Source organism: Morchella importuna (assembly GCF_003444635.1).
Source record: "Morchella importuna strain M04M26 chromosome Unknown Morimp01GS029, whole genome shotgun sequence".
NCBI classification, from domain to species: domain Eukaryota; kingdom Fungi; phylum Ascomycota; class Pezizomycetes; order Pezizales; family Morchellaceae; genus Morchella; species Morchella importuna.
Window position 1 is genome coordinate 174,889 of NW_025763426.1, and position 25,591 is coordinate 200,479.

The window sequence follows — 25,591 nt, forward strand, 5'->3', positions numbered from 1 at the left end:
AGAAAAAAATGTATTAAAATTCCCAAACAGTTGATATTGAAAGCAAATTATATTAAATAAACGTTATAAATGAGTTATTTGACAGACTTTAGATGATTCAATCATTGCATCAATTCCGTATCGTAGACAGTTATTTGTAGGTCTGGTGAAAGAGACTTTGTTTACATTAATTCACTTGTGTGTACAGCCGCATTTGAAAAGTATTGGCACCTCCGAGCCAAACTCACGAGGCAGTCCTTTCTGCTTTTCAATTCTCATATTCGAGACAATTGCCAGAGAGAGCTGCAATGTCTCTATTGCGGTCATACCTATCAATAAGTTGAGTATGCGCGAGTGCCATGGTTTTTGGTGGGCCACAATTCATGAACGACTCAATATAGTAGGGTGCCAATACTTTTCGAATGCGGCTGTACAGTACCGTAGTATGTTGGTTTGTGCTCCCGAGCATGGAAGTTCCAATCATTGTGAATAGAATACCCCCTTCTAGCCTTGGAGGCCGTACATGTAGGTACATACACGTATCTCAGCAGACAGGGGGTCGGTTGCACTGAGTGACCGTTCGTGATCCAGAGCTCGTCTTCAACCACGCATTGCCGCGGGTAATCGATTTCTCATAAATATGAAAGTCACAAATCTACTCTTTAAGGTAAGCAAAGAGATCTTCCTCCAGTGGAGAAAAACACTAAGGGAATTGCAACCTAGATATTAGATAAAATGCGCTTAATACTTTAGTTAAGGCGTTTAGTAATATGATAAGAAGTCAGCGCCCAATTGCAAGATACATCGCGCCCCATCGTTAATGCCTTGAAGTTCTACCATGCAAGTCTGTGGGGCCAGCTTCTAGCCCCGGAGGGCATCAGTACTCGCTATAGGCATCAATTCCAGTACTAACGCTTCACAAAAAGTATAATATTTATTCGAGCTATGTATACAATACAGAAACCATTGATAACAATAATGCCGGCCCGCTGGTTCAGAAAAGAAACTCGAAGCAAAAAGAGGGGGGCAGATATTAAAAACATCACACAGAACAAATCAAAGTCCATCATCAAAAAGAATATAACACTGCAGAATCCGCCAAAGAACAAAAACATCCAGCCTAAGAAACCACATAAGCAATTTGAAGAAGACTAAGGAATTTCCTTAATACAATCGACGCTGTACCCCCTCTCAACCCTCACAGCAGTACCTTTCTCCAGGTCAGTGCCCCCATCAGAGCTGTTGGTAGCCATAGTACTCATCTTGCTCCGATAACTGTGGGAAAAAAGCGACGGTCTCGTTGACGACTGCTGCTGTTGCTGCGCGCGTGAGTTTTTCCCATCAGAAGCAGCCCATATCGACGACATGGGCAGAGAGATGACAACGAAGAACACCGTGAACGAGTACATCCCATCAAAGTCGACAAAACGTTCCAGAACACAGAAAATAGCTATCAAGGAGACAGTCAATAACTATCTAAAGTAGTATCAGATAGGAGACTTACCAGGAATCAGCATACACTGGCATCCCATAATAAACACAATCTGGAGCGGTCCAAAGTTTTTCATTCCCATCTTTCGGCGCTGGATAATTGCGTCTGCCAGCTTTACCAGAAACAATATGGTAAAGAAGAATATTGATAGCGTAAACAAGAGCCTCGCATGATCATGCGTAGTGCTACTATACGACCCCGCATTCAGGATTACAGAAACGCTCTCTTGCACAACCTTTATATAGAAACCCAGCACCACGGCGGCCACTGCACCCGACACTGCTGTTGCTACTTTCTTTATAAATGGTGTCCCCTCATACGCCGCGCGCATTTGTAGTACCAACGACACCATAATAGAAATTATCATGGTCAACTGCAAGAACGCCTGCGAAATACTCTTCGCCGTTGAGCTTGATGGTATTGTCGAGAAGTCCAGCGTGAAATATCTGTATGTGTTGTTCCATGGTCCTAAGATATACTCAATTGCAAAGGCTCCGCGAATGATGGCAAGAACCAGGGATAGTAGATTGAGGTAAAATATTGCGTGGCGCTTCCTAGGTTTGGCCAGGGCACTAAGGATTGCCAGAAGAACACCAGCCGCGCCAATTTGAACGGCAAAGATGGTCGCCCATTTGATGTTTTGGATATTGAAATCGTTGACCGTGTCTAGGGCGACGGTGACGATGTCGCCGTCAACGCGAGTCAGGTTGAAAGTCTGGGTGTAGGGGTCCCAGGAGGAGTCCATTTCGACAAGTTCAAAAGTTCAAGAGGTGGAAAGATAATATAAAAGTAGACAATAGATTTCTGGAGATATAGAAGATGGTAGGATAAAGTGCTACGAAATTGGTTCTGGGTATCGACAGAATGTAAACTAGACCAGTAAGTATATGGGATAAACAAGCCACGAAACCAGATGATGAAAGGCAATGCTGGATACTAACCGAAAGACCGAAAAAATTCCACAAACAATATACAGTCTTTTTATGTCCAAAAATGTCTCCTATCCAGTCCCACCAAGCATCACGAGAAGCAAAACTAGTCATAATGCTCCCGAAATCCCGCTGGTGACAATTTCCACCACCATTGTGGTATCATTATAGCAGCAGCGGAAACCCGCAGCTTCTCTATTTCCTCAAATACTTTCATACGATTTGCTGCGGTGTTTGAGCTTTTCAGGTTGGTCGTTTAGTGGCCGTAGTTGTGGTGGTGAGGTTGTGGTTGACGGCGCTAGTGAACAATATCAAGACCTTAACATTGTCCTTCCGCTACCCGCTTCATTCTACCAGGTGGTTGGAATGTTTGAAGTTCACACAAAGGCTTAAAAACAAAGTCTCTCATGCGATCGCGTCTATGCTCGTAATCGCCGGTCTTGACACTTGGATTCGGGGGTCTGAGTGAGTGTTTGTCGTGATTGGCCATGTACCGTTGCAATCGACGAATAAGACCAGCACCCTAACTACATCTAGTTGACAATGCTAGATCGTCTGCCAGTCATGTTCTACAGAGCTACATAACCCCGCATCGTTAATTGCCATGACCTATGGTAGCCTTTGGCTTTTCTTTTTCCGGATTACTTAGAATATCTATGATGGTTTAGGCACCCAGTACCTAGAATGGACCCCTGCAGCTGTCGGGATGAGTGACAGTTCGTGATCAGGATCTTGCCTAGGCCACCTCGCCTACATACATGTAATTATGAAAAGATGCTATGTATATTGATGGCGATAGAAGCGGAAGATATGCTGTATTCTGCTATGCAAGTACTCTAGACCGTGGGATAGATCAAAACGTCTGACGTTGAGAGTGGAGTGGAGACATCCAGGGTCATCCTGGAACGTCGGGCCATCATGGATGAACCAAACACAAGCTCCAACTCCATGGACCTCTTACCATACCACAGAGATCTAGAGCGCAGCATAGTAGAGTAGCTAGCTACATGCAATCGCGAATCCAAACAGCCCAATCCCTTCCAGCGAGCTTCCGTAAGAAAAGTCGTCATTACAATCGCCACCGAGAGTAGAACGTAGGTGGTATTTAGGTATGTAGGCACCAGCTGGCTGAGGCGACGTTCGTCCCTGCACCATGCACTCCCACCCGCATCCCTTGGCACCGGGAGCGACCGTCTTGGCTGCCTGAACACACACGTCTTCCCCCTCCCCACATCAACCACACGCGTCAAACACCAAACAAACAGCATTTCTCCCCTCACTTCAGATACGATCATGGCGGCCCGTAACAGGCCTCGAGCGCTCCCGAAGGAGGACGGCGACGCCCACGAGGAGAGAGACTTGTGGACGAAGATCGTCAATGAGCTCAAGGAGCTGGCGAAGATGTCGAAGCGCGTGAACGAGCTGGCGGCCGAGATCTTGGATGAGGAGCAGAGGCTGGCGGTTGGTGGTGAGTCTTGCTTTTAACTGCTTTTTTGGGAGAGTTTGGGGGTGGTGTTGCGGTGTTGCGGTGTTGCGCATTGCGTTTGCAATCTTATCTATGCCTTATACCTTATATCATCGTGCGCCGTATTATATTGTACTGATATCATATCAATTACCTGCTTACTTTCCATCTGTTCTACTACTACTTCCTCTTACGCAACTTATTATGCCCCATGTGAAATGAGAAGTCCCGAATCTAACGCCCGAGATCATCAAGACCCATCCTGGAGAGAATACGAGCGCCTCGAGAAGCTCTACGAAGAGCACATCAACCTCGCCGAGCGAGAGCAAGAGTAAGTGTAGCTCCATCACTATACTATATATGCTAACAACCTTCTCAGGACCCTCCATTCCGTCGTCGAAAAGAACGACCTTCTAATCGCCCTCCGAACCGCAACTGAGGGCGGTGACAGAGGAGGTATATAGCTCTTCCACTCCCTCCCTCCCTCCCCAGTTCAAAAGAAAGAAGAAAAAAGAAAGACCTGAAAACTTTATATCAAATTACCGCAAGAACCAATGTTATAAGAAAAAAAATTGCTATTAAAAACCACACTCACTTCTGTTTTGCCCTTACCCCCACCCTACCCCTTCTGCCCCTTCTTACTCCTCGAGCCAAAAAACCGACCCATGCTAAACCCCCAAACCCCCCAGTCGACAAAAAGCGCGGCAAACGCAAGCTCGACGATGCCCTTACCTCCGACAGCCCCACGCGCACCACAAAGATTGCGCGCGGCGCTTCCGCCGCGCCATCCGCCGACGCGCTATATATCAACTCCGAGGTTGCCTACCGCCGGCCAAAGCAGAAGGGAGCTGAGGACATGTGGATACAGTGTGTAGTCGTTAACATCATTGGGGGGGATGGTGCAAAGAGACGGTATGCTAAATCTTAAGTTCTTCAATGTATGTAGGGTGAGGAAAGGAAGACTGATAGAGAGGCGGACGTGCGATTCAGGTATGAGGTGCAGGACCCAGAGCCGGATGAGGCTGGAGATCATGGCAAAACATATAAGGCGTCCGCCAACGCACTAATCCCGATCCCAAGGGAGAGTGCGGGGCTACCAGTCTATCCTGTGGGGAAGCAGGTGCTGGCAAGGTATCCGGAGACAACGACCTTTTATAGAGCAGAAGTTATGGGGACCAAGGTTTGTTATTGTTTCTTTTTGTTTCCGGTTATTTTTGTATGGGTGCTAATACGTTGGGCAGAGAGATGGGACCTGCAGATTGAAATTTGAGGGCGAAGAAGAGGTCGGCAAGGAGACGGAGGTGGAGAGACGCCTAGTCCTCGACTTCGGGAACAAATAAATACATAAATAGGTAGTCAGTTTGAGAATCTGGTTTTGGTTTTCCTTTTTTTTTGTGCCTGTTTGTTTACTAGAAGCATGGTTCCTTCTACTTTTTTCTTACTGCTGGCTGTGTTGTTTTCTTATTCACGTTTTTTTTGTTTTTTATTTTGTTATTTCTCTCTTTTTCTCTCTTTTTTTTTTTTAAGTTGTGCTTGGCTTCGGTTGGGGGCAGCGGGTCAGGAGTTTGGAAAAATAACTTGTTTGTATATACGACCAGCATGGGTGTATGTCGTGGTGCGAAGGGGGTCAATATAGCTTCTGCTGAGAAGGGGAGCGGTAATTTTTTCACTGCAAGCTCTATTCGTTGGGGGTTTGGGGGGGCACGAGTGCTGGATTGTGCTTGAGAACGGTTGCAGCGGTTGTAGAATGCGTATCTACTATGTACCTGTACTTTGTTGCTTATCTGCTTGGTTTGCTTACTTATTACCTATTAATTGAAAGTTTGCTACTATTTTTACCATTCGCCCTTGAAGAATAACTGTATTCAACAGGCTAAAATTACAAAACAAACTAGCAGATAAATTCCTGCCAGAACGATCATTTCCATTATCATTTGCCCCCCACACTCCTAACACCTTCATCACCCCTTCCTTCCTCTCCCGCGCCCCTCCCGCCCCCATATTTTGTCCTCCCGGCGGCCTCCTCCGCTGCCCGCTTCTCCCGCTCAATCCGCATCCCCTCCTCCACGGGCCGTAGTGTGCCTTCCATGGCGACGCCCACACGCACAAGCTTGTCGTTCTGAGCGCGCAGCTGCGTGTGCTGCTGGCGGAGGGTGTCGAGAAGAGGTTGCAGCCTAATGAGTGCTGGGGGGGGTTAGTGTGGAGAGCGAGGGGAGGGGTGGAAGAGAGTGGCTTATCTTGGGTGAGGAGGGGCTGGTAGGGGCTTGGTGGGGTGGGAGTGGCCATTGCGGACTTAGATTTGGGTTTTGTGCGTGGATGTGTGCAGAGCTATTTATATGGTAGGTAGAATAGGCAGGGTGAGGATCACTCTGACCTGGCCCGTGGTTGTGGGATGACTTGTACTTACCTGGTGCGGAGGGCAGGTTAGCTGCGTGGGAGGGAGGGAAAACAAGCTTATTGACACCTGACTTCTGTGGGGGAGCTTAATTGAAGCCTCTCTATGAATGGATAGTGTGGGGGAGCTTAATTGAACCACTCACTGATCGCGAATCGCGGTAGTGGTGGTGGGGTAATGATCACAGGCAGTGAAAGTAAGGACTATTACGCGTTTTGTTTCAACGGGCGCGCGTGTGGTGTGAGGTGAACAAACGACAGACCTGTCTGGACCGCCGGGAGAGAGGATTTGGAAGATGCATGGAACGGGGAATCGAAAGACGCAAAACACGTGCCGCAACGGCGCAGAGATGAAGGTGGGTTCTGATTTGTGCTGTTCTGGACGGGGCATGCGGGATTGCAGTTTATTCGCTCTCTCACTTTCTCTAAAGTATATGTCGGTATGTTCTCCCAATCGATCATAATGATCATGATTTGATTGATTGATTGATTGATTGACTGATTGTTTCTTTTCTTTCTTACGATGGACAGACAGTTTCGGTGACTAGCTAGAGTAGCTAGACGGAGTGCTATTCCACATCCAGAATAGAACAAGTGGCGTGTGCACAGACACAGACAGAACTGAGATATGCCGCTTCTCCGCCATCAACACTCAACAAAACAGGCGCATCTGACCTACTATGGACACAGCTGTGGATCGAGGTAGGATAGGTAGCAAGTGAGTGAGAGAGGTAGATAAAGACAAAGACAAAAACAAATGTCCTTGGGATTGTGAATCTCACTCCTCTCTACTATACTCCCAGCTACCTTTGCTTCCTTCGTTACTCTACTCGGCCTGGCAGCCTCTCCTACTCTATCTACATAGGTCTTAGGTACCTAGTACTCGTCCGTTATCCACCTTCTCCTCCTCCCTCCTTCCCTTCCCCCCCCCCCCCCCCCCCCCACCCCCCACCCGCCCGCCGGCTGCTGCAGATCCATCCCTGCGATCCTGCTCTGCTTGCTGGCTTGCGCCGAACTAGCTATCTCCGCATCAACGTTCCTCAACGTAGGCAAAGTAGAGAGTACTCTACCAGAACACGTCCCTGTGGCAGGCCTTTTTATCCATACCTAAGGTCGTATGTACTTCTACTGCATGTAGTTGTCGGCATACACATACCTCACTTACATACATTATCGACAATCAATAACCTCGGGAAAAATAACATTTTTTTCCCTCTCTTGCGCAATCGGGGGAGGCCCTTATCTGCCATTATCGAGCGTTGTGTTGGGGTGGGTGCAAGTAGTGTTGGTCTACAAGGTACGTACAGACCAAGTTATGTAACCTCTCGAGTCTACTTTGGTTGGGTTGCGCGCGCGCACAGGAAAGATAAACCCTCATGTCGTCACGTCCCTGGGAAACAATACCCCATTTTTTCTCTCTCTCTCTTACTTTCTTTCTTTCAATGTATGTAGTTGAGGCTCACCTCACCCCCAATTGTATCGTCTTGTTGAGCTCTCCCCAAAAGAAAAATAAAAAATAAAAAATAAAAAATGCTTATGCATCCCCAACCCGGAGCCCGCTACCCACGATTTTCAGGGGCAAAGCGCACAAGAAAAAGGGAGGTGGTATGGGGGGTGGAACGGACCCGGAAATTTGAACTGACAGGGGTTGTTGTCCTCAGAATCTCACTTCCAATAAAATAAACCCAATAATCCAATCCAGCTTCCTTGCCCGGGGGGTGGATAGCACGAGTAGGTAAAGTACCTAGCAGGAGGGGGCTATTACTATTTTACTACTGCTCTACCTTTACTACTACTACTTACTTCCTTTTCCTCCTGTTTTTTCGTTCCCTTTCCCCTTCCCTATTCCTGCTTCAATTGAGGTTTTCCCACCAACCAGCCAGAACCCTCACCAGAAGCACGAAGCAGTCAGCAGAAATGCAGCTTCCTCTCCTTCCGCCGTCGCTCACGACAAAGAAGCCGCCGCCGCAATGGGACCCGTTCACGCCGCTGGTGCAGACGCTCTCAAAAAGCGCGTGCATTCACCCTATCCACACGATCGTCATCATAGCTCTGCTGGCTTCAACAACATACATTTCTATACTGGAGAACAGCCTGTTTGACCGCAGTGCTATGAGATGGGCATTTGGCGGGTCGAAGAAGAATCTGTCGTTGATGGACGGGAGTGCCCGCGTTGCTGTGGGTGAGGAGACGCAGTGGAAGTGGAAGGAGATTGGGAATGATGGGTATGAGGTATGTTTTTTTCTTTTCCCCCAACAATCATTTATTCCCTTTTGCACCTTAGCCTTTGAGAGTTTCTTTTTATTGACCAACATCATTGCAATTGTTACAGTCTGCAACGCAGCTAGCTCTCCTGACGCTCTCGTTCCCAAAGGACTTGAATGGATTCTCTGCACCGATCCCCCCGAATGGTTCTATTGCTTCAATTGTCCCCTCAACTGAGGAATCTACCATCGTCTACGCTCTTCCCTACGATGAAATCTCCAGCTTCGTCAACTCCGTCTCCGAACTACCCACTGCTGATGCCGAAAAGTCCGAGGAGGGCGAGAAGACGCGGCGCTGGGTCATGCAGTCTGCCCGTAGCAATGCCTCTGGCAGCTGGATAGAGAGAGCCCAAAGTACAATTGAAAATTTCAAGCAGTTGATTCAGGTATGATCTCATGCGTTACGTAGCCCCCTATTCTCATCTGATAATTTGAGCAGAATGCCGATCCGCTTGATATTGCGATCATGTTCCTGGGATACCTCTCGATGCACCTTACGTTCCTGTCACTATTTTTGTCGATGCGCCGGCTAGGGTCTAACTTCTGGCTTGCCGCGACTGTCTTGTGCTCATCCAGCTTCGCCTTCCTGTTCGCATCGATTACGACGCATAAGCTTGGTGTTCCCATCAACATGGTCCTCCTTTCCGAAGGGCTGCCATTCTTGGTAGTCACAATTGGATTCGAGAAGCCTATTATTCTTACGAGGGCTGTGTTGGAAGCTTCGTTGGCCTCCCAGAAGAAGAAACAGGGTGGCTCATCCATCCAAGAGGCTGTTCTCACCGCCGTCCAGGATAAGGGGTTCCAAATCGTTCGCGATTACGTCATCGAAATTATCGTTCTTGCTCTCGGCGCCGCGTCAGGGGTACAAGGTGGTCTGAGGCAGTTCTGTTTCCTCGCCGGTTGGATCTTGGCGTTTGACTGTATCCTTCTTTTCACCTTTTACACGGCGATCTTGGTTGTTAAACTTGAGATCAACAGGATCAAGCGTCATGTGGCGCTCCGTAAGGCTCTTGAGGAGGATGGTGTTAGCCACACAGTGGCGGAGAACGTCGCCCGGTCAAATGAATGGCCGCGCCAGATTGCAAAAGGTGAGGATGGCACCACCGACACTGCCGACGAGGGCACCGTTGTTTTCGGAAAGCGCGTCAAGGATTCCAGCGTGGGGAGGTTCAAGGTGTTGATGGTTTCCGGATTCGTCCTGGTCAATGTCTTCAATCTGTGCACTCTGCCATTTAGGGATAGCGGTAGCTCTACAGTTATCGCTCAGGAAAGTGAGACTGCCATTCCCGACGTAGATGTCTGGAAGGTTGCCGGTAGCGCGCTGGAATTCCTGCTCCCTGTTGATGGTTCAACTGTTGTTACTGTTTTGAGACCCATTGAGTATGAGCTGCGCTTCCCGAGCGCTAGCTACCCTTCTGCCTCTGTCAATGGTCGTGATTCGGTTCTTGGTGATTATGATGGATCCGATTTGTTTGTGGAGGGTGTTGGAAGTAAGGTCGTCGAGGGGTTGTTGAAGAGCTTGGAAGACCCCGTTTTGAGCAAGTGGATTATCGTTGCCCTGGCCCTCAGCTTGGTTCTCAACGGATACCTCTTCAATGCCGCGAGATGGAGTGTGAAGGAATCATCACAGACACTGGAGGCCGAATTGAGTCAGAAGGCAAAGAAGGCCCAGGATACTGAGAACAAGCCTCGCCCCGTTGAGCGTATTTTGGCTGTAAACTGCACATGTGGTGGTGACAGGCAGAGATCTGTCGAGGCATCTGTTACCCAGTCAAACACCTCCGAGTCTGGCCGTACAGTCGCCGAATGTGAGGCCTTGTTGAAGGAGAAGCGTGGAAAGGAGCTCAGTGATGTTGAGGCCATCGAACTATCCCTCCGCAACAAGATTCCCGGTTATGCTTTGGAAAAGACTCTTGCGGATACTACCCGTGCTGTCAAGATTCGACGATCTGTTATTTCAAGAACCCCCGCTACCGCTGACAAGACCGCTCTTCTCGAAAGATCGCTTCTGCCATACGAGCACTACGATTACGACCGTGTTCTTGGCGCCTGCTGTGAAAACGTCATTGGCTACATGCCTCTCCCCGTTGGTATTGCTGGACCCCTCAACATCGATGGCGAAGACTTCTTCATCCCCATGGCTACCACTGAAGGTGTTCTCGTTGCTAGTACTTCCCGTGGTTGCAAGGCCATCAACGCCGGCGGTGGAGCTGTCACTGTTCTCACTGGTGATGGTATGACCAGAGGGCCTGTTGTTGAATTCCCGGATGTCCGTCGTGCTGGTGCCGCAAAGAACTGGATCGACGGCAAGGAAGGACAGGCAAAGCTCAAGAAGGCATTCGACTCTACCTCCAGATTTGCAAGACTCCAAAGCATCGGCACCGCACTCGCAGGCACCTACCTTTACATCCGTTTCCGAACCACTACCGGTGATGCTATGGGAATGAACATGATCTCCAAGGGTGTTGAGTACGCTTTGCACGTTATGAGCACTGAGTGTGGATTTGACGACATGGCTATCATTTCTGTTTCTGGAAACTACTGCACTGATAAGAAACCCGCTGCTGTTAACTGGATTGAGGGACGTGGAAAGAGCGTGGTTGCTGAAGCAATCATTCCCGCCGATGTTGTCAAGAGCGTCCTTAAGAGTGATGTCGAGTCCTTGGTCGAGCTGAATACCGCAAAAAACCTTATTGGATCTGCCATGGCTGGAAGTGTTGGTGGTTTCAACGCCCATGCTGCAAACATTGTTACTGCATTGTTCTTGGCCACCGGACAGGATCCTGCCCAGAATGTCGAATCATCTAACTGTATCACCGTCATGAAGAGGTAAGCTTATAAATCAACCCCCCGATATCAGTAATGAAGAGTTGTCTAACATCCCACAGAACCCGTGAAGGCGCCCTCCAGATCTCCGTCTCTATGCCCTGTATCGAGGTTGGAACCATTGGTGGTGGCACTATCCTCGAGCCCCAAGGCGCCATGCTCGACCTTCTCGGCGTCCGCGGCGCCCACGCCACCAACCCCGGTGATAACGCCCGCAAACTTGCCCGCATTATTGCCGCCGCCGTCCTCGCCGGTGAGCTCTCGCTCTGCTCAGCACTTGCCGCAGGACACCTCGTAAGGAGCCACATGGCACACAACAGAAGTACACCCGCGAGTCGCGCGGCGACGCCAGCACCCCCAGATACACCTGTGGGGCTGACAATGTCGACGATCAAAAATAAGCAACTTGGTGAACTGAAAATGACACCTGCAAGTTAGTGTGGGTGAATGCAAATATAAGAAAGTTTAACTGGGATGGAATTGGACGTGTTACGCCTTAAATGATATATTGTGTATTGGTTCGTTGGTTGGTTGGACGGTTGGTTTTGGCTATTTGGTTGGGTTTTTTTTTTTACACTTTTTTTTACAATGAGATTTTTTTTTCCTTCTACCCCTCCTCCCACTTCACTGTTTCGTCTTCCCCTCTTTTTGTGAGAGTGTGCGCGTCTGAGAGTTTGCGTGTTTTTTTCTGCTCGTTTTGCGTTTTGTAACTATTGTTGTAATTTGCGAGCAAGCAGGTAGTAGGCAGGCGTGATGGATGGGATTTAGGGAAGAGGGTGGAGTTTTTTTGTTTTTCTTCTTTTGTGCTTCTTTCTTTTTTAGCACTACCCTTTTGTACAGCTATGCATGCTTCTCTGTATTCTGTATATACATGAAGGTACCCGTATCGTTTCGTTATTAAAGCGGGGGTCGGGCTTATGTTTGGAATAATTAGAGTGGGAGGAGCTAGGGGTGGATATAGTGGTGTGTGGTTGGGAGGTCATGGGGGAGATTGGCATGGGGAGATGGGGAGTTGACGAGTAGAGAAGGAATAAAAAATAACCTTAATAATTTATATCAATTGCGACATGCATATCATGCAGCTGGAATACCCGGGGAGGGGGGGTAATGACAATGGCTTGTTCAATTCTTTTTTGATAGTATCCAGGCTTGGCTTTAAGATGTGGCTTGATGTTAGCTATAGTTGAGGGTCGGTGTGAAGTAACTACATGTATAGCCCCTGGGGGTGTCATTTATGGAGTTGATAAGGTATCTGGGGTTGGGCATATCTTTGAGGTTTATTGTCGTTTCCTATAACACGGGTTTCGAATCTCGAGACGCCCTTATAGAGACCACACTTCGGCCTTCAGAGGCACTGAATTTGTGGTTATCATAGATTTGGGATTCATATTATCTACATTTTGGCACACCGCAAGCCCACCTAGTTATTAGATGTTTATACAGAGCTCTACATTAATAGGACACTCGATATTTCACAGACCAACAAATTATAGCATAATGACTTCTAAATTCTCGGGTGTGTAGGCCACTCACTCCCACCATGCATAATATCATCTTGACAAATTTATTTCAGCCACGCCGAGGTATCCTTGCGGTGCATGTGGGCTTCTAGCTTCCGCCGGTATCCCCCACTCCCAGGCAGTCATCAATGAACCCACCAAGCCTGGGAAGAGATCACTCTATTCGGGATAATACTGGTGGTCTGTTATGGCCGTATCCGTATCTTACGGCCGACTCCGTCTCCCCTCAACCACGCACGCTGCCCCTCTCAGTGACCTTCCATCGATCCCAAGTTCTGTCATATTCATATTCTTAATTGAAAGCTCAGTTCGGCGACGCAACCGCAAGACTGAGGGAGGGGCCGGCCTCTTGTCTTATTTTTATTTACCCTTTCACCGAGGATACGGCCTAGCTCATTGCCTTCTACGACCCATGGGTCCTCGACCCGGTCGTAACACTGACCGGTCATTACGGGTCGTGGGTCATTACCAGCACTGCTTTCACGAGAAACCGCCACTAGGTCAACCTCCGCGGACTAACGCTTCTCCAAGCCCCGTGTGGCGGTAGGACATACCTGTCTGCCTTAAATTTCCTTTTCTTTCTTTTCTTCTTGTAGCCACCGAGATTTAACTCTGGCGCCCTCTTTCATGAATTCAACTGCCCATGACTCAGATCAACGTTGATGCAACCGGCCTTAAAGGCTGACAGAGCTGATAATAATTTTTTTAATATAAGAGGAGAGACATATACAGTGTTCAAGCTTTCTGTACGTCACTGGATCACTATAACAAAGCTTAGCGTTGTGTAGGTTTGAACTTTGAACAATAGAGTTCAATGCATGATATGCAACGTCATAAGATATCACTCGACGGCCTTTACCAAGGGCGAAATCCAACGGCTTTCAGGTTAAATGTGGTTAGTGTTTCTCTATTTAGACGTGGTCTAGACCCTCGGAAAGGGCCACAGGGCTGAGCGATTAGTCAAAGTCAACGTCTGTGGTCTCTGCCGGAGGCCGGGTTTGAATCTTGTGGACAAGGATCAACGTGATATTCGTCATTTGGACGATTGATTAAGAAGAGCCTCTATTATCGGTATCAAGGACTCGCTTTGAGGTGGCTCTGATTTGTGCATCGAGAAGGCATATATGTAGTTTTGGTGTTTTTTTTTTTACAGGTTTCAAATTTGTAGCATGCTCCAGGTGACTGCAGAATTCAACGGTTCAAGGGCACAATATTACGCAATACGCATTGATATTATGGTTTCAGCTCAAGGCTGAACCCAGGAAGGAAAACAAGCTAGTATACAGGAAATCGAAACTGCAAGGTATAATAAAGAGCTGTATTACAAATACCAGAAGCTACAACTTCGATAGCTAGGCTGTTTTAGCCAACTCCTTCTCGATGGCCGTTGCCAAGGACTCGGGCTTGGTTGTTGAGGCCCAGCGCTCAACAACCTTTCCGTCCCTACCGATGAGGAATTTCTCTGGCTTGATGTTAGGAAATTTTGGAGACTAAATTCTGCGCGTAGAGCTTACCGTAGTTCCATTTGATCATTTTGAGTCCCATCATACCAGATTTCTGGCTCTTGAGATATCTGAGATAATAGTTTATCAGTAATTGTTAAGAATCGCAAAGGGGGGGGGGGGGGTGTAAATACTCATAAACCGGAGAAGCCTTGTCACCGTTTACGTCGATCTTTCCAAGAATAGGAAACTTGATACCGTAGTTCACTCTTTACACAAAGTTAGAAGGACAGGACTCAGGTAAGTTGTTAGAATTAAATGAGGGTTTACATACGTGCAGAACTAAACAATGAGTTAGTATAATTATATTTTAGGAGTAGGAATACATGGCTTTTCATACGTTTTGAATCTCCTCAGCAGTGCCGGGCTCCTGTCCACCAAATTGGTTGCAGGGGAACCCGAGAACGACCAATCCATCATCCTTGTATTTCTCGTAGATCTTCTCGAGGCCTTCGTATTGCTATAGAGAAAGGTTGGGTGTTCAGTATTCATTTATTATTCGATTCCATGTCTCACAGCAGAATCTACTTACACCAGTGAAGCCACACCTGTACCACCGTTTATTAGCAAACCTGTGCGGTAGACTGGAAGAAGAAAGGGGTGTATTACTTGCTAGCAACATTGACAATCAGGACGACCTTGCCTTTGAGCTCGTTGAAGTCATAGTCCTGGCCCTTGGAGTCAAGAGGCTTCAAGTCGTAGAAAGTAGTAGCAGATGCCATTGTGATGCGTGAAGTGTGATATTTGTTTGTTGTGTGTGTGTTTGTGTATGGGATGTATCTGAATGCGGCTGATGCAAGTAGGAAGATATGTGAGAAGAAGAAGGGTCTTAAAGGAAGAAGAAATACTCGACCAGAACGGATGAAAGGGTTAGCCCGTCCCGAGCTCGGCGATCTGGATGCTGTCATATGTCATCGAATGTTCCTTCGGCAAGTCCACTGATAAGCGAGATGCCTGCTCATCATGTCCGATCTTTCACTACCCTGGTCACATAACGTCGTCTGCTCAACCACCATGTATTGCTATGCACGTATTTGTCAAAACCGTGCACAGCATCAACCGTTGGTGCCGAGGGTTAATTGAGCCCCAATTATATGAATAGTAAATACAATCAATTCAGCCATTTAGGCCTACATCATAGCCCGCCCATAAGATAGCTGACGAAATACAATTATTTAGCGGCTCAAGACTTCTTAGCTAACTCTAAATCCTTGGATTCGTTTCTTTTTTGTAAATTTGCTACAATATGTAGCTCTATATATATAATGTACCCAGGACCGTTTGTAGACTTCAATATTTGCTACTGCATCCGATTTAGTGACCCCTAGCGTCCTTCCCGATCAGGATTGTTTATTAGATCTGTGAGGAACCGGAGAGAGCAAACTTCCGTTTCCTTATAATCTAGAGCTCTCCCGCTGATTAATTAGCCGCGGCTCTCTACTAAGATTCTCTTTCGGTTAAGTGCAGGACAGAAAGACGAAACAGGTATAGCTAAAGAAGGAAGACAAATGGAGTTATATGAAGTAGTCAAGGGCAGTGCAAGTAAGACAGTACATATGGAAATGCGGCAGGGCCGGGAATACAGAAGAACTCAAGAGGTATAAGGAACGCATGAAGGGTGTTTAGAGAGGGCTAATCAAAGACACAGCTCAGAGACAGAGAAAATATGTACACGCATTATAGCTATAGAGGGAAAAGAACGATAGAGGAAGATATACAGAGGGAGCTAGGTGGAAGAGATTTCTAGAGAGAAGTCTAGGGGAGGAAGTAGAAAGGCGATAGATAGATGACGCTATATAGAGACATTTGTGTACTGGTAAGTGAAGAATACACTGAAAGCTAGGGAATACTTTGAGACTATTCGGCCTCGTTCGTCTCTGATTGTGCCCGACCTCAAGTTTCGGAGGCTGATCTCAGGGTGGATTTGTGTCGACACCGTCATGGACCACACTGAAAACTATAAGGAGATAGGCATAGAGCTAGATCTAGAGTAGGACGGAGAGACAGGTGTGTGCGTCGGATGAAATGTGGACGACCAGAGCGAGGGGCACAGAGAGAAGGGTAGGCTCCTCCCCAACCCGTCTGCTTGTGGGCAGCTTGCTGCAAGTAACGGGCTGGGCACGAGACTAGAGACTAAAAGAAGGGATATTGAACGAGAGATAGTAGTAAGGTAGAAATAAAGCGGATATATTAGGTAGCAGGTAGAATAATTTCATATGTACTCACTCACGTAACATGAACAGCGAGCTGTTCGTAGGGACAGGTACGAGACCTGATCCTGCCTACCTAAGCCTCCTCATCTGTTATCTGCGGTATGGTGAATTTACACATAGTATTGTGCCCATATTCATATAAGCAGTCACGCTGGCCATCTATCCCCTTGCCCTAGGGCAGAGAAGGATTTGAGTACGCAATCTTCAGATAATACATGTAGTCTCGAGTACACATGTTGTAGGCACATGAATACTCGCTGACTTCTTGACCCGTTAGCGGGCTGTTCAACCGTGTTATCGACTCGTGGTCGAGAGGTCACAGCTACCAATATCATTCATGTAAATAAGTTGACAGGCTACGCCGTTCTCGGTAGTCCCTGCCGCTTTCTCTGTCGACGGGCAATATCGACAATTTCTATGACTTGATAGCGACAATCTGTGACCCACTGGGCCAGCCGCCATTATGTGACGCAAGAATACAGTTGCCGAAGAGTCCATTTGTTACTTGTAGCTAGCTGCAAAGGAAGGCAGGTCGTTACATGTGCTTTAAAAACTTACATTGGCAGGGAGAAGACGCAGGTTGCTGTTGCAATCACTCGGTGCACCGCCACACACTTCCGTCTGGAATACTTAACACTTTGCACAACATTTTGTTTTGTGAATTTAGGTGAATATTATCCGTACGAACATAAGAACGCCGCACCCTATATAGCTAATTATATGTTGTACTCTAAACAAAGTATTGTTACAAATTTAATGTTATAATAGTTTTCCAATAACCTACATATACTCTCTCACCGACCGATTTTAGCTAACCCATCTCTCTCTCTTTTTTTTCTTCAAACTCGTCATCTCTTAATACTGGCATAATCAGCCCTCCTTAATTCTCTTCCTAGAACCCCCTAATGAATCGTCCGGCAATCCGCTCCTTTTTGTTCCCGGTAATGATATGTCGTTGTCTTCTTGACTTACTCTGCGGTGAGGATACTCAACTGACTGACTCTCAAATGCACTGTTTGAAAACGTAAGTAATGATCTTGCAAGATATAAAGGGCGGGGGACGCTTTACTTTAAAGTCAATTTGGCACCTTCAGTAAAGTATGGGTGCTCCAGCGCTGCTTGCGCAGTCAGTCGTTGAGTTGGGTCATAATTCAACAGCCCTGACAAAAGTTGGAATCCTAATGCATTTGTAGCGCCGATCTGGTGGTACCACCCTTCAAGAACATTTGGCGATGGCTTGAAACCATTTAATTGACCAAACTCAGGTTGTTGGACTACACCCGGCCATCTCTCCTCTATAAAACTTTATAAGTTTCCGGTCCCGATGAGAGTGAATGGGAGTTAACTTACTGGTAGGCATTCCAAGTATCTCAATAATCTTCTGCATCTGGTTTCGTTGAAATGGCACGGTACTTTTCTTCTCCATCTTGGCTTCCTCGCCCTTGAATATTGGTCTGAGAGCCAATAGCTCAGCGAAAATACATCCCACAGCCCAAAGGTCTATTGCTGCAGTATAGTGTTTACTACCAAGCAATAGCTCAGGAGCTCTGTACCATATAGTTACAACCACCTTATCTCCGGTGTATAGACTCTGTAATGGCTTCCAGAACAGTCTCGCCAGACCCAAATCACCTATCTTAACCTCACCCGCCGCGGTCACCATTATATTGGCGGGTTTAAGATCTCGATGCAAAACCCAGTTCTGGTGAAGATAGGAGACGCCATTAAGCAGTTGCCACAGAATAGATTTTACAGTCGCCTCCGGTATTAGGCGACGTTCTGGGTGGGAATGGAAGTGAACTATTTGCTGCGAATGATTAGCGAAATGGTAATTATTTATCAAGTTAACCAGGATGCAGTACCAAAAGGTCATGTTCGGCGTACTCAAAGACCATGTAAATGCACTTGTCTTCCAGTATGATCTCGTGTAGGTGGATTATATTCTCGTGGCCCAATTCACTACATAGCTACAGCACCGAGTCAGCTTTAAGCTACCTAGAGCGTAGAGGAATATACCCACAGCCATTTCCCTACAAGCAGATTGAGATATTCCGGTGTACTGTATGATTTCGCCTTCTTTGTCCGGCTTGAACCTATTGTAGAGAGAGGAGAAAACTAAATTAGGATAATGTTCGCGTTTACTTAGGCAACGCAATAAGATATAACGGGAAATAGAACGAGTCTTACTTCTTGATGGCGAACTCCTTTGTATTTCCCGCAAGCTTACTCCTTGCCTTGTAGACCCTACCATATGTACCGCTAGAGATAAACCCGATTATCTGGTAGCGGTCCAGAACCCGAACCTTACTTCTATAAGGGGGCATATCGTGCACTCGAAGCTGTCGCGACGAAAAACTGCGGTGCTGGTCGGAGGTGGTGGACGAGACGGTAACAGTAGTGGGTTTGCAGACCCGGGTTTCCGCAGCGATCGTGCTTCTTGTCGACGACGTTGAGCTCCCTATCGCATGCGACCAATCAGTTGAGGGCCGGGGCCGAAATAAGTGTAGTGGATTTCTCGACACCAGAACTTTTGCGGAACTAAATCGTGGGGTTGATAGCGATATGACCTATCTTGTACCTACATGTACTTTTCTATGATGTTCAAGCTGGCAGCTCAAATCAGCCTTAATTCAATTCCACCGGGAAAATCGGTCACAGAGCCGCGGAACGCTTGTGTGGCTTGTTGTTATGGGGATCTGAGATTCTGTGTAACATTAGGCTGTTGGCTGCGTCGCAGACTCGCAGACAGGGGAGGGAGAGTTTAGTAGGTACATAAATGGAGCTACAACCGTCGCGTCGCCCATCTTCTTACAACTGCGACTGAGGCCTGCGTACTACTAGTAGAGAAGGCGTATACATATTTTACATATTTTAGTAGCAAAACTCACAACTCCTGACCCGCACGGGAAAGAAAGGGAGGAACTCACAGCTTACGCACTCACTGACTGGACTTTTTCCAAGACTGTACTAAAGTTGATTTTGGCCGCTTGAGGGCTCGCTCGAGGGCTCCAATTACTATTTAAGCCCTTCTTCTCCCTCTTCTTCTTCTCTTTCTTCTCCTTCCTTCCTCTTTCTTTTAACAGTTTTATCTTCATACTCCCCTACATATCATCTTCTTGATCATCTACAATGACTTATACCTGGTCATTGTATTTCTCTATTCTCACGCTTGCCCTAGGCACCACTCTCTTTGGATTTTCAATTGTAAGTGCTCTGATAAGAGTTTGATACACATTTACTTCATATTAATACTAACCTACTATTACTACTATAGGCGGAGTTAAACGCGCCTGAAAAGGCCATCAGGAATAACCTTGGCCTCAACGACGCCCAATTAGGTCAGTATCATACTCATTCTTCGCATCATCTTAATTGTTCATATTATCTTTATTCACATTATATCAATTCTTCATATAATCTCGATGCTTCACATCTTTTAAATTCTTGACTCTTATCGTTGTTTGCTAGTATACTTTCACTGCCCAATATATACTTTTTTATCATTTTCATTACATTTGTTACTTATTTATCCACTGCAAATATTCATTATCTAGTTTTCTGTTTTCATAATATTCGTCGCTCCCATTCTCATCAATACTATCACTATTCTGAGGATTTTTGTTTCCTCGATATCATCTATCTCTTAAACTTCCCTTTGATTTTCATCGTTTTATAATGCTGGATAATTCGTATACACTATCATCTGGCTATTTGCCGCTATTTCCCCTTCTTTTTTTTTGTCTTTTCCTTATCCCTTAAATAGTTCAACGAGTAATCTTTTCTCCATCTTTACTACTAGTTTTGGAAACGCAACGACTAATAAGAGTATGTTTTTAGGCGCTGCCAGTTCTGTCTTTGCGCTTGGGGGGCTCCTTGGAGCTCTCCTCGCGTCCCAGATCTTGCAGTGGACCGGCCCCAAGAAAACGGTCTTCGTAACTTCGCTCCTTTATATCGCCGGAGGGCTTGTGAAGGCTGTCGCCCAGGATGTCACTCTGTTAGTTTTGGGACGGTTGCTTTCCGGAGTAGCAGCGGGAGCTGTCACTGTTGTGGTCCCCCTCTTTATCAACGACTTGGCCCCACCTGGCTCAAAGGGAAGGCTGTAAGTCTACCTTCATTCAATTCTCTCAATTTACTTTCTAACTTTTCTCTACAGAGGGGCGACCACACAGGTTACAATTAATGTTGGAATTCTGCTTACCCAAGTCCTTGGTGCATTGTGCAGTAAGTTGTCACATTATCCGCCATTTTCCTTTTCTTTTTTTGTAATTTCCATATTCTAATTATATACCGCAGATGGGGAAAGTACATGGAGAATCGTAATGCTCGTTGGGGCCGCCCTCGGGGCAGTTCAAGCAGTAATGCTTATCGGCGTAACGGAATCTCCACAGACTTTATATAAGAATGGAGACAAGGAACTTGCGAGAAAAACGTTGGCTAGGTTGAGAGGCACTGGTGAAATCGAGGAAGAATTTGATACCTTTGGATCTAGCGAAACTGGCAATGGTAAGATCCACCCCTATATTTTCAATCCTTTTAGTATCCTATGCTTAGAGCTAATTCATTTGTAGAACAAACATCGGAGAATGACCCATTACTCGAAGAAACACCTGCCAAAAATACTGAAACTGGGCTTTTTGATTTTGTCACAAAAAGGGAACATCGTGCCTCCTTCGCCCTCGTTGTTATGATCATGATTGTTCAGCAGTTTACTGGTAAATTACTCGCTGACCCCCCCTCACTCAAGTTTAAATAATTCTAATAGTTCATAAGGCATCAACGCGGTCGTGATGTACGGGGTTGCTATCTTAAGCAACATGCTCCCACAGTATGCGGGAGGGCTAAACGCGGGGATTTCTGCCATCAATCTGATCATCACAATCAGTGCTTCAATGCTCTTCGACATTGTTTCTCATCGTTCCTTGCTCCTCACATCGATCGGGGGAATGGCGTTTTTCTCGCTTGCTCTCGCCTGCGGACTGTACTTCCACTTTTCTGCCCTATCTGCAATCGGGGTTTTCTTCTTTGTGGGATTTTTCAGCATTGGGTTGGGTCCATTGCCCTGGATGGTTGCTTCCAACAACGTTCACAGAAACTCTCTTGGGTCTGCACAGTCAATTGCACTTGTCGCGAATTGGATCGGTACAGGGGCAATCAGCTTCGCCGTGCCTGTGATGGCTTCTATCGTGGGAATGGACATGGTTTTTTTCATCTTTTCGGGGCTTGGTGGGCTTTCCCTGCTGTGGGGATATTTCTTCATTCCTAGCAATTAGTGATTTCTCAATCTCCCCCCCCCCCCGGTCCCATATCCATATCCCCCCAAAAGTGATTTTTTTTCCTTTTAAAAAGTGCTGCTTTCTTTCAGTTCAAAATATCATTTTTCCATTTCTTTTTCAATTTTGTACTGAAATCCTCGGCCCATAGTCTTGTTCTGATCTACCTTAGGCTTCAACTTTCTTCAGTACTATAAAAAGAAACAAACTTTTATACTTGCTGAAAACCACTGACTTCACTATTGTGGAATCATCTTCTCAACCTTAGCCCGTAGATATAATCTAACCCGCCCCGAGCAAGAAAGTTCATTGGAGTTCTAGTATCTTGATCGAAACGTCCCAAGTTGTGATACATAGAAGTTCGGATTGTGGCATGGACTGCAGTGTCTTGGCGCACTGCTTGCGAGTGATTTCTCATGTTTTAACTACATGTACTAGTATTAAAAATTAGACCAATATGACCACGATAGAAAAGAAATAAAGGCAGGAAAAGATGCTTGTCAGGTACCGTAGTTGGCCTGTTCAAACCTGTAGCTAAACTCTAACACACTGTTAAGAGGCCTTTACTAGCTATATCAATCCGGTTTCTGCTAAACATGGGTAAATTCGATTTGCAGTACATTTAATTTACCAGGCATGTATATTACATATACTAATAGTCTTACTATCTGTTAGGTTAGTCGGAGAAGGTAGGCGTGTGGAAGATACACACCAATAGATTATATATCAATATCTTATCAGATATTGGGAATGAATGTGCGGATTTATTCATTCCCATGGTTTTTAACATCACGACTTCCATATATGGTTAACCCGACAGATACAAATTGGGCTTGACCGCCGAGGAGATAGGGTGCCATAAGAATTTGACGGAGAACAGCATCACTGCCATAAGATCTAGAGCTGATGATACAGGGGGTGCAAGAATGCTGGTTTGAGAACTCAACTGTTTCTTCCTGGTCGAAGAGTGTTTGGAATATAACGAGGGAGTTCACATGCACTAGTAGCTATAGGTAACAGAGTTCTATTAATATATATAATTCTGTAAGGAAGAGGGGAAAATGGAAGAGCTCGAGGGGAACAGCTTTTATAGGCGTGTTGCAGGCCTTGTTTTGCGTGCAAGTCCTTATATATTATGGCATGCCTAAAGCAACAAGTGAAGATTGAAATTGAAAAACAAATATCCTTGATTTTGGTTACGAGAAAACAACACTAGACATTCAGTCATGATTTCAAGCTTCGTTCAAACCAGCCTATTGCTAAAAATAAAAACATAATATTCTTAGGCATCTCTATATATATATAAATTCCCTCCATGCGCAAACCTTACACTTCTGTCGGCCTGACATCTGGTAGCCCATCTCGCGAGCGGTAAAAATTAAAAGCATCGAACGCCATCACAGCCGATAGTGGTCCGAATACCGCCCCATCGAAGATCCACTAACACAAGCATCTTAGTATAATTTATTTATATATGGAGCCATAGGAACTGAGCGGAGAAAATTACTATTCCTATATGAAGTGATGCTAGAACGCCCGGTGGCAGTAACATGTTGGTTTCAGAACTATTTTCTCCGGATTGAAGGGCCGATGTTTGGCATATGACTGTAAGGGATTCCACGCACAGTGAGTGTAGGTAACAAAGAAGGTCGTTCTAATATGAGGGAAAAGATTAAGAAGTGAAGAGGGGAAACAGCTTTTATAGATGATCGCATGCCGCAGATTTCACTAGCTTACGTACTGATCACTAGATCTAGATATATATATAATTACAGCCACATTACAAGCCTGGGCGTAATTACATAAATCAATATTTAGCCTCGGCTTACATACGTACGAGTCCTGTCGAAGAGCTATATATATATACATGTATGTTATGTTAAAAGAAAATTGAAAGACTAATCGCTTTGAATTACGAGGGAAAAGCTAGACACTGCATGCAGTGATGTCAGGCTTCGTTCAAGTCAATCTACTGGCGGAAAAAACACGATATCCGTAATTAAGCACAAACGCCCTACATACGCAAACCTCACACCGCCATCGGTCTGGCGTCTGGTAGCCCAACTCGTGAGCGGTAGAAATTAAAAATATCGAATATGTGTAGAGTCACGTCACTGCTGGGAAGAGGATTGCCCCTTCAGCGATCCATCCACTAGCATTATAAACATCTTAATATAACCTTATGTATGAAGCCATAGTAACACGACAGAGAACGGTATCCACATAGGCTACCAACCCTAGCTGGTGATGCAACACCGGGTGTAAGAATGTGGGTTTGAAAATTCTGCTCGTTCTTACGTATACTGATGGAGGGTGGTTTAGGATAGACACAGAGTCGATACAGTGGCCGTAGATAACAGGGATTCGAACGAAGGTCGTTCTAATATATATGAAGAAGAAGAATTAAAGAGGGGAACTAGAGGGCCGGAAGAGGGGAAACAGCTTTTATATGTGGTCGCGTGCCGCAGATTTCACTACATGTACTATATGTACATGCATATGTCGTACTGATCACCAAGTATGTAAGTACACAATTACAGCCATATTACAAGCTGGACGTAATCAATCAGTATATTTATTAAGCCTCGACTTGCGTACGAGTCTTTGCAATTATCGAAGAGCAATACATATATACATATATTATACTATCTAAATTATATAGTCTTCCTCATCGTCACCAGGAACGTCTCCTATTGGTTACAGCACACTACATGTATTTCTAATATTGATTGCATATCATGATTCGACAAAGAACTACATGTACTCCCGAGACAGAAGGGAGCTGGCATTAAAAGGCGTGTAGCTATTGCAATTGATGGATATAAAAGAACAAACATTGACAGAACTACAGCTATATTTTTATATATGAAGGTCGAATTTTCCTGATACCATTTTATCATGAAGTACATGTACATACTAATGCTACTCATTGAATGACTTAGAGTGCATACTAGAGCTAATATATCACAGATTACATATAAGGAGAGATGGAGATAAGGTTTAGTGCATGCCTGTACGTTTTGATGACCCAATAATCCAGAATGACATCAATAATCTAAGAAATTACTATCGCAGTACCGCCCGCACCTCATTCCCTCAGTATATTTGGGCGGCCGAAGGCCACACTCCGCTTGTATATACCTAAAGAAATAAGCGAAAGTTGAAAGACTATAGCTACATGTACCCGAGGGTACCGGAAAGTGATGCAACGGTTAAATAGTCTATACTTCTCAACAACCAAACTATCTAACAGAATGTGGAGCAAATCTATGGTAATTTAGAAGCTGGAGACCATAGTTATGGCGAGAGTTGATGTGGTTGACTGTTGCTTCTCCTTTTATTACTGTCTCTTGTCACAAGTTGTCCTTCCCCAGGCTAAAAACCCCAAACCAATGACCTGAAAAATTGCAGACTCTGTTCTAGAGACTCATTTATCATGGGTATGACTAAAATATCTATCCTGTCCAAGCATTGTGTTGTGTTAAAAGTTGAAGTTCTGAGTACATTTCGGCGTTGCTAGGTCAAGCGTTGCATCACTTTCCGGCACCCCCGGGTACATGCATGTAATCGCCTTGAACCACGAGGAAAAGACACTTGCAGTGATGTCAGGCTCCGCCCAAGTCAATCTATTTGTAGAAAAAACCACGATATCCTTAAGCACAAATACCCTACGTACAATATACGTAAACTTTACACCTCCACCGGTCCGGCGTCGGGTAGCCCATCTCGTGAGCGAC

General features: G+C 45.9%; 7 protein-coding genes across 7 annotated transcripts; 3 read left to right on the forward strand and 4 right to left on the reverse strand.

The window, feature by feature from the left end:
• Positions 1-1,130: 1,130 nt before the first annotated feature.
• Positions 1,131-2,216, reverse strand: LAJ45_08343 (uncharacterized protein; the record flags this gene model as incomplete). The annotated part of the gene is made up of 2 exons (XM_046117894.1): positions 1,131-1,429; positions 1,484-2,216. 2 exons carry the CDS (start codon positions 2,214-2,216, stop codon positions 1,131-1,133), a joined length of 1,032 nt encoding a protein of 343 aa, XP_045968820.1.
• A 1,477-nt stretch (positions 2,217-3,693) lies between these two features.
• On the forward strand, positions 3,694-5,205 carry LAJ45_08344 (uncharacterized protein; the record flags this gene model as incomplete). Its single annotated transcript, XM_046117895.1, has 6 exons — positions 3,694-3,868; positions 4,121-4,196; positions 4,245-4,321; positions 4,555-4,777; positions 4,856-5,045; positions 5,107-5,205. The coding sequence occupies 6 exons, from the start codon at positions 3,694-3,696 to the stop codon at positions 5,203-5,205; spliced, it is 840 nt and encodes a 279-aa protein (XP_045968821.1).
• A 590-nt stretch (positions 5,206-5,795) lies between these two features.
• Positions 5,796-6,561, reverse strand: LAJ45_08345 (uncharacterized protein; the record flags this gene model as incomplete). Its single annotated transcript, XM_046117896.1, has 4 exons — positions 5,796-6,049; positions 6,273-6,347; positions 6,406-6,463; positions 6,523-6,561. The coding sequence occupies 4 exons, from the start codon at positions 6,559-6,561 to the stop codon at positions 5,796-5,798; spliced, it is 426 nt and encodes a 141-aa protein (XP_045968822.1).
• Positions 6,562-8,176: 1,615 nt separating this feature from the next.
• On the forward strand, positions 8,177-11,787 carry LAJ45_08346 (uncharacterized protein; the record flags this gene model as incomplete). Its single annotated transcript, XM_046117897.1, has 4 exons — positions 8,177-8,491; positions 8,592-8,909; positions 8,963-11,352; positions 11,412-11,787. The coding sequence occupies 4 exons, from the start codon at positions 8,177-8,179 to the stop codon at positions 11,785-11,787; spliced, it is 3,399 nt and encodes a 1,132-aa protein (XP_045968823.1).
• Positions 11,788-14,221: 2,434 nt separating this feature from the next.
• On the reverse strand, positions 14,222-15,093 carry LAJ45_08347 (uncharacterized protein; the record flags this gene model as incomplete). Its single annotated transcript, XM_046117898.1, has 7 exons — positions 14,222-14,331; positions 14,384-14,442; positions 14,506-14,580; positions 14,646-14,653; positions 14,712-14,831; positions 14,904-14,919; positions 14,981-15,093. 7 exons carry the CDS (start codon positions 15,091-15,093, stop codon positions 14,222-14,224), a joined length of 501 nt encoding a protein of 166 aa, XP_045968824.1.
• Positions 15,094-17,454: 2,361 nt separating this feature from the next.
• Positions 17,455-18,908, reverse strand: LAJ45_08348 (uncharacterized protein; the record flags this gene model as incomplete). The annotated part of the gene is made up of 6 exons (XM_046117899.1): positions 17,455-17,596; positions 17,654-17,879; positions 17,935-18,391; positions 18,447-18,551; positions 18,605-18,677; positions 18,772-18,908. The coding sequence occupies 6 exons, from the start codon at positions 18,906-18,908 to the stop codon at positions 17,455-17,457; spliced, it is 1,140 nt and encodes a 379-aa protein (XP_045968825.1).
• Positions 18,909-19,713: 805 nt separating this feature from the next.
• On the forward strand, positions 19,714-21,854 carry LAJ45_08349 (uncharacterized protein; the record flags this gene model as incomplete). The annotated part of the gene is made up of 7 exons (XM_046117900.1): positions 19,714-19,788; positions 19,859-19,922; positions 20,422-20,683; positions 20,738-20,805; positions 20,878-21,087; positions 21,153-21,296; positions 21,355-21,854. 7 exons carry the CDS (start codon positions 19,714-19,716, stop codon positions 21,852-21,854), a joined length of 1,323 nt encoding a protein of 440 aa, XP_045968826.1.
• Between the last annotated feature and the right edge of the window lie 3,737 nt (positions 21,855-25,591).